This window comes from Empidonax traillii, unplaced genomic scaffold (genome assembly GCF_003031625.1).
Source record: "Empidonax traillii isolate 1590-97213 ecotype Southwest subspecies unplaced genomic scaffold, ASM303162v1 scaffold15:size5535645, whole genome shotgun sequence".
In the NCBI taxonomy this organism is placed as follows: domain Eukaryota; kingdom Metazoa; phylum Chordata; class Aves; order Passeriformes; family Tyrannidae; genus Empidonax; species Empidonax traillii.
The window spans coordinates 4,213,319-4,222,041 of NW_020955208.1; the positions used below are offsets into that span (position 1 = coordinate 4,213,319).

Genomic DNA, 8,723 nt, shown 5'->3' on the forward strand with positions numbered 1-8,723 from the left:
ACATGCTCACTGCCGTTACTTATGAAGAAGCAGAATTTCTCGTTGCTGCGCCAAACTTAAAACAATGAACCAATTAAGAATAAAATCTTTAGCTTAAATACCAGGAACAAAAGCAGCACAAAAGCAACCCCTCTCCTTCTTCTTGTGCTGGGCATTGTTCCGTGCTACCAAAAAACCAACAGAAATGTCACAGAGAACAACTCACTCTACTGAAACAAAAACAGTGACCTCATAGGGAATAAAGGCTTTACCTCAAACATATCTGTGTAAAGCTATTATACAAAAACTCACCTGTACTTATATAAATAAAATCTCAATGTTCCCATGTAAAAACTGTAACTAAAACACCACCTATGACAGATTTTTTTTTCCAATGGACACATATTTGAAAGCTGCTCATTCCACTTGACAAAAGTGGTAATTACCAGTCAAAGTCTACAAGTTCAGCCAATATAGCAAAAGGAAATGGAATGCACTTTAGAAATGTTAGTATATTATTCTGCCATGGTTCTCATTTTACAAGCTCTGCAATGCTAAGGTTGTTACAAAATCCCACATGAAAACTGAGAACAAACTGTGAATGAATTTGATTTAAATCAAAATAATTTTTTTTTTTTATTTTCCAGGACAATCTTCAAGACATCACTTTATCTAATGATACATACACAAAAGCAGATAAACTAAGCTTTTGATTGTATTAAAGTTTTACTTATGTAAACTCATTAAAAAAATAATATTTTACAACTCATACATTTAATTTGTTTGCACTTTAACAAGCAGAACAGATATAATTTGTGGCGTTAAAATTATTCAGGCACAATAAAAGCTAAAAACATGTCCTTGCTGAACGATGAAATAAGATTTCCACGGCCTATATACGCCTTGTTTCCCACAATCAAACTGTCACAGCATGGAAACATTCTCCTGCGTGTGGAGGTTTTGATACCCATTTCCCTGGGGAAAGTGTGCAAAAGCATCTGAAAGAGTTATTGACAATTCATACAGTATCCCATATTCCATTAGATGGTACGAGCAGAGAACATATCTTAACTCTGAAGGGAGACGAAGCAACAATGTTTTAAATTACTATTGACTCCACTAAATTTCCTGATAATGTCAGAAGACTGTAGTCTGGTTCATAAGAGACTCAAGATGATACAGGAATCCAATTATGCCAAGTCTATTTAGTTGTCCTGTTTGCTAAGCCAAAGGTTAACGAGAACTGCACTGAAAAAACCTCCCGTGGTATTACAAAGTATTTCTTATGCTGCATAACATGCAAATGAAAAAGTATTTTAATCAAGTCTTTCTTTAACTCCTTAATTGCAATGGGGCACTGTACTACAATATGGCAAATTAAAAACTCATGACGGAAAAACTGATCTTAAAAAATTTGCCACTGAACTCAAGAGATCACCACTAATTACTAAAGTAATTATTACTGAATATTTCTAATTTGCAAAGGAAAAAATGTTCAGATCACAGAACCACAGACAGGCGTTGCTAACATTAAATCTTTATAAATAGTAAGCTGTGGCCTCTAATTTTGGGGAGAAATTAATTATATTTTTGTTGGCAACACATTCAAATCTGTTTACACAGCTGACAAGTTCCAGCTCCACCAGACTCGCAGTGAGCTTTGAGGACTCCTCTGCTTCAGAGCAGATGACTCAACATTCACCAATTTCATTAAAGATGAAAAGGGGAAAGATTCACCTGCAACAATGTCACTTGTAAAAACAGACTTAAAACAGATTTATGAGTTTTGCATACGTGAGGTATCCTATTCAAAAGAAAAGAGGGGGAAAAAACAAGAGAAAACTGAACAGCTGTGGGAAAACAGATTAGAAGTGTTGAGTTTCCAATTCTTTTTTGGGCTAATGTAAACTAATAAAATGTTAAAATGGATCCACATTTCAAAGACTGTAATTACCACATGACACCCTGCTGTTATGTCAGATACTGCATCTATCAGCCCAGAGAGGCTCCTGAATACAAGGACAGAGATTTACCCACCTTTCTCAACTACCGTTTCTGCAAACACTACCACAGATATGTTTTACAAGTATATTAGAAATCTAGACAGTTTTTTTCTTTTTTTTTTTTTTTAATTGGCTTAAATCCTTTATCCAGAGCAAAAAAAGCAGCAGCCATATTCAAACAGCAACTCTCCCTTTACAAAAAGAGAGCAGAAACAAGCAGGAAAGTAATGCATCAAAGATAATGGCAATATTTAGAGAAAGCAACCCTCAGTTGCGTTTTCACTTTGTAAAACACTCAGGTTCAACCTGTAGTTTATATGAAAGATTTTATAAAAATATAAAAACTTAATTTTTATCCGTTTTTCTTAGGTCTCAAAATCTAACATAATAATTTCAGCCTCTTGGGCATTTTTTAGTGGATTAGTTTATTTTGTTCTTTTCTAAATAAAGGCAGACATCACTAGCTGCCATTGGGAACATAACACCATACGAAAATTATCTGAGCAAACCTGAAAGATGTGCTGAAAAATATGCTGTAAGGACAACCATGCATGGAAGCAAGTGCAGTATTTAATGGAATTCTGCAGGTAAGTCCCACAATTTCATGATTTTGAAGCAATTCACAGCCAGTGGATTCTGTCACCAACAGTGACTCCTCACTGATTTCAGCAGGAACATCTCCTGTTTCGAAGCCAGGCACAGGATCAAGCATCCACATGACGAACTAACTTGGTAGAATATCTAGATGTGCATACAGAGCACACATAAAATCCAGGACTTTTTCCCTGAAATTCAATCACTGTAACAGACTTCTTCAACTTCCAAAATGCTGTGCAGCTTGGCTTCAGCCTAGAACACATCTCCTTGCCTAAAACATGCACCAAACCTGATACACGTGAACGATTTCCATGCGCTTCAGTAATCCAAATCTTCAATATTTGTATCTTTCAAGACAAAGCTCTGAAGTGTCTGTAATGTTAAGTTCTGGCATGTAAGAGTAAAAGCCATTGACTTTCATCAAAATTCAAGTCAAATCAGCTATTTGCAGGAAGAAATGAAATGAGAACCAAAGGCACTCACTGAGTCGTCTGTGGCAGAAGGCGGCCAACCTTCCCACAACTGGTGACGGACAGGGATACTGGTCAGGTCATACACATTCCGCTTCACCTGGTAAAAAAAAATTTAAAAAAAATCAGAATACGCTGTAGCAAGAGCAATACAGGAAAACTGTGTTGTTTTCAACATACTCCAATTTTTTTTGTTTTTATTTTTCCTAATTATTGTAAAATTGGTTCCTTCAAAACTCTTATGGTTCAGATCTGGTCCACAGGTTTACACACAATACAGACAAAAGCAACTGAAAAAACTATGTTACAGTTGTCAGCAGAAAAAGATATGTGTTAGCACCCTGCTTGCAGTCTAGTGCACTTACCTGGAGTTAACAACTTTTTCTGAACAGAAAAGTAGTTCACAAAAATCAGGAAATATGCTGAAATTTGTAAAAATGGTAAATACTAACATAGCCCATACAGATAAAGGTTTCATATTCAAAAAAATAATGAAAGGTGATTCTAAACTACCATTCTCAGGAAGATAATACAATAAAACAAAAACATCTGATATAATTTGATCCTATCTATTAAATCAGTACTTGCCATAGCTTGAGCACTGAAGCAGAGTTGAGGTTTTACTCCACAGTAAGGTAATACAAACATATGGAATGTACATATGTTCCCTCGAAATTGGCCATTTATTTTTAGTACAGGATGTATGTGAAACATCTGGCAGTACATATTCATCTACAAAAGTGTTTGCATAATGAAAGAGCACCAAAACTTTATCTGGATTGTATTTAGAGAGAAATGCTGCATGAACCCTTTCTTTCAAATTTTGCACACCAATAAATGGATGAAGAATATTTGTGCAGACATTAAGTGGTGAAATAATTGTTCTAATGATTGTAAAGATCCTGAGGAGAGCGAGGGATGAGGCAGGGATTTCCACAAATACTCTTGCTCACAAATTTTGATTTGGGCACCATTCAAAAGACTCTTCAGTGGCACGGTTGCAAGCTTGCCAACAAATACATACAACATATCAAGATCAAACACAAAGTACTGTGCTCTTACTGTATTTTCAGATCTTCCATTCAATTTCTGCTGCTTGTTCTCACTACTTTTAGTAGAAGTATTTTATACTAATAAAGTGCCCCTTAGTAACAACTGTGAGGAACTGTCTCACATTTATGGATAGATTTAATAGCTAGACTATAATTTCAATACTCTCAACTCAAAGCTTTACTAACGTAAATATTCTGCACAAGTAAGTGGAAAAGAAGTGCTTCAGTTTATCATCCAAGAGTAAGATATAATACTTCCAACTCTTGAGTCTGTATCTCACTAAAGGATGAAATTTAGACCATGTGGGTTCCTTACCTGGCCATTTCAGTATCATAACATATATGTGGGTTGGATTTTCAGCTCAGCTTTACATTCACTGTATGTTTTAGAATCCTTAAGTTATCTCTCAATTTTTTCTAAAACTGGTAAATTGATAACACGATACCCTTTATGTTAATATTGGTTTTGTTCTGCAGTTTTCACAGGGAGACTGACCTGGTAGCTACGCTTCAATTAAAAAAAAAAATTACATCTATATTTTAACTAAAAAAAATTTACAAGTGGACTTCATTTTAGTGCTTCCTCTTAGCATCCTTGACAACTTAGTATCAAGGTAGAGATGTTACTCTGTACCGACCCCACAACAGCCCATCAAAATGTAGCAATCCTGACCTGTAATCACAACAATATGGTTTTTGCTGGGTTAGTTTTCTTGCATTAAAAAACAGGATAAACTGTTCCTGTGGATATTTATTGTCCAACTACACATCAGAAAGTCTTATTAATATTATTTTCACAGTGTAAAACTCTAAAAGGAGCTATTCTTAAATAACAAGTGAAACTTATTTACAGAAACATGGGATCAATGGGACTGCATAATACTGTTTTCAAAAAGCCTTCAGAAGTAAAAATAAATAACTCGGAAGTCACATTCCTCAAATTCCCTTTTAATTCCGAAGTACAACAGAAAGGCATTATGAAAAAAACAGTATTTCCCTTCTTTCATTAACTCATCTGTAACTGCACTGAATTCAATAACATTCCTCTGCTATTCTAAGCTTGAAAGGCATGCTCGGGGTAAAGTGTTATGTTGGTATAAAGCACAATGCCAGACTGATGTGCTGGACAAAAGTGATCAAAGTTGAAGTAATTTTAGCCAATGCACAAGTATTCTGCTGCATTATTCTACCAGAATGACATCTGTTGAGCAACTCGTCGCAGAATAAACCAGTTGTTATAGACAGGCCTGGTTGGGTAGAGGACCATGTAAGACTGATTAGAGTAATGTTTGATTAAACAAACTGCTTGAGTTAAGATCATAACTGGATTTGGAATTCATGCCAAAGCAGTCCTCTTTCAAACAACAAGCCACAATCAATTATTTAAGATAAAATAAACTTGCTTTTAAATAACTATTTAATTTTAGGTTTGTTGGATAATTAGAACACTATTACGAAAGCAGATCGTAAAATGTTTCAGAGATTAGAGTATTTACCAATTGAGTACAGAAAACCCCTTCTCTTCATTAACTGACTTAATTTCAGCCTAAAGTTAAAAATTCCATAAGGAGGAATAACTTCTAAAGATTCACATAAAGCAGAATCATAAACTGTTCCTTCACCGGGCCAATGAAATAAAAATCTACAGCCACACTCTTAATGCAACTGAAAAAAAAGCATAGTACACAGACAAAGTTGGTGTTAAGGCTTTTACTTATAAATTCAATAGGAGGCAAAAAGAGGACCAAAATCTTCCTGAATTTGTGTAAAGCAAACTCTAAGTTGTAGTGGCATCCACTGAGCTACATTTATTGGCAAACTTTTTGGTCCCCCACCTTTGATCAGTCTGAAATACGAATTGGTGGCATTGTCTTTGTGCAGCCCAGAATTTCTTTTCATAATGTTCAGATGCCATGGTGACTGGCACATTACTATGGCAGCCACCCTTCAGATTATCATCTCCAGAATATATGAGATCACTTAAAAACAAATTAAAGGCACACCCATTTGGTTTCACAACTCAGCTGTGAACAGTATCAATACAACCATTTAAACCAAAAAAAAAATACCCCCGTATATTTCAGATGAAGTTTTACTTGGAAAATCATTATTCCTGCAGAATGCCCTACCTTGCAGCTATACAATGATGCTGGAAAACCACATGAAGTTTTACCTTCTGGTCATTTTCACTGCTTTTAGAAGGGAATTAAAATATTAAACAAGATTTAATATTTGAAAAAAACCCATATGTCAAAGTAGCCAACACATAGAAAACTTCCCAGATATAGGGGGTGTTACTGTCTTATCTTTCACTGGTTCCTTTAAGCAGATGAGTATGTTGCTTTAAAAATAAGGCTAAACAGAAAAGATATCCTTTATTTGTAGATATGAAGTTAATACAACATTCAAAGACCTTCTACATTCATATTAGTAAGGATAAAATGAAGCAAAATGCATCACAGGGCAAAAAGTCTCTATCAGGTAATGTGATGATGACAACCCTCTGGTGACTTTACTCAGCAAGAATAAGTAGCTATTTTCTTAGCTCTGAATTAGGAAAATCTGAAATCTATTGTAAAAAAAAAATCTAACACTTAGTAAATAATTTTAAAAAATTAAATTTATGCTGAATCATCAAAGAACTGCCATGCCTGAATCTGTATCTTTGAATCACAACAAATCACAACACAGTTTAACAGTACTTTCCCTCAGGCTGTTTTCTGCTTATGCAGGTACAAAGTTAATTGAAATAATGTAGATAATGAACTTTTGTTAGTCTTATTATTAAATATAATTTATGCAAAGCTGTAAATTGGCTGAGATGCTAAAGACTGTTCCAGGCACATAGGCAGCATGAAAGACAGTGCAAAAATGAGTGCATGAAAGGCAGACAAAAGGAGCAATAAAGTCAGAGGACTGTGAGGAATGTGGAATGTGAGTTGGGGGATGCAGGGAAATGAGATCAGATGCAGACAGACCAAGGTTTCACAGGGCACTGATAGTACAGAGAATCTTGACTTTGACATTGTAACAGAGAAGGGGCCAAGACATTTTTAGGAGACAGCAACGATACAGATGGGGCAATGATAGAAAGAGGTGCAAAGCAAGCAGAGCATTTTGGTGAAGAAAGATGGAAAGAAAGGAGGTAAACCCAGCTGAAGTGACAGGTTTCAAGATTATAGAGGAAAGCCTTTAACATCTCTGCCAGGCAAAATTCCACTGACAGATAGCAAAGGGCATTGGGAATCTGGCAGTAATACAAGGGAAGCAGGGACAGAATCTCCCAAGTTTTTAAGCACGAGAATTGTGAAAGGCAATAAAATGGTGAATTTGAAAGGACAGCGATGTTATCAATAGCCATGAACAAAAAACCAGATCAGATTAAAGGGTAATTTCGGTTAACTATGGACTAACAAGCATTATCATAAATACAGAGATGTAAAACTATAGAGGAAGATTTTCTGAATCAGCATCTCTGCCACAACCTATTGCAATAGACCTGGTCCACAGTAATAGAAAAGCGAAGCACACAAACTGAAGATGTCAGGAGAGAAAACAACAAATCAAAGTAAGTGATCCATACTTAAAATTTTCTCACTGTAGAGGAAACGTATTTTGCATTTCATCAGGAAAAGGATATCAAAAAATCAACAAAAACCCGAATTTCTTAACTTTAAAAAGTGAGATGTGCAGTAAGTTTTAGCCAACAACCCACAGGTAGGATATATTCATGCAGAGTAATGTAATGTACTGTGTGAACCACCACTGACATCAGCACCAAAACCAGACCTCTCAGAGCACTTTACCCAAGACTCCTCTAAGGGGAATGGTATAAATCTGCTCCCACTCACAATTTTGTTTGCATTCTTGTATTTCAAATATATAATACAAAAAACTATACTAAAAAATAAAAAGTGAAGGCTATTTAAATAATCAAATTTTCATTTTAGTGTAGGCTTTACTTTAGAAATAATAATGCAATTCAAAAGACATAAATGATAAGCTGCCTCTCCTTCTAGCAGCTGACTGAAGTTTAAACTATGGAATGCTTTCAATTAGTGAACTAAGATGCCATAATTGGGCTATTTTTAAATAGCAGCATCTGCCTCTCACAAATTTCATAGCACTGAAACTCTCTAAGGAAGACTCTCTATGCTATTTACATTTACACATACTCAATTCACTCTGTTGTAATCTAAAGGAAAAAAATACACTTCCAATGTAAATATTTAAAATCTATATGCTGAATGCAAAGGAAAACCTCACCTGCCCAAGCCTACCAGCCAAAAGTCAGTTGTGATTCAGCACTTTTATGAAATGCATAGGAACTCAATTGTGTGCTTTACAATACATTCTCTAATTAGTTTTTTTTTTTCCTAGCTCTTCCTCTATATTACTATTCTTGCTTTTAATATCTCTGAAACCATTCTGGTCTTTATTTATTAAGTTTTCTCCTTTAGTAGACTAAAACCTTGAAACCTTGTTTCTTGTTTAATGCAAAATAAATTCTAAGATAATACATTTCAACCGAATGTCCAAAACACATTACCTGCTTATTCTATTATGACAAGTAAAAAGGAAACAAATAAAAGCACCAAAATGTGTATACTTTCTGAAAGTAG

The 8,723-nt window shown here is 35.0% G+C and overlaps 1 protein-coding gene across 1 annotated transcript in view; it reads right to left on the bottom strand.

Moving 5' to 3' along the window:
* The window catches only part of FAF1 (Fas associated factor 1), a 157,495-nt gene that overhangs the window by 72,316 nt on the left and 76,456 nt on the right, over positions 1 to 8,723 (bottom strand). Inside the window, exon 8 of the mRNA XM_027894094.1 lies at positions 3,063 to 3,149. Within this exon, the coding sequence (XP_027749895.1) occupies positions 3,063 to 3,149 (87 nt within the window). The remainder of the gene's footprint in view (positions 1 to 3,062; positions 3,150 to 8,723) is intronic.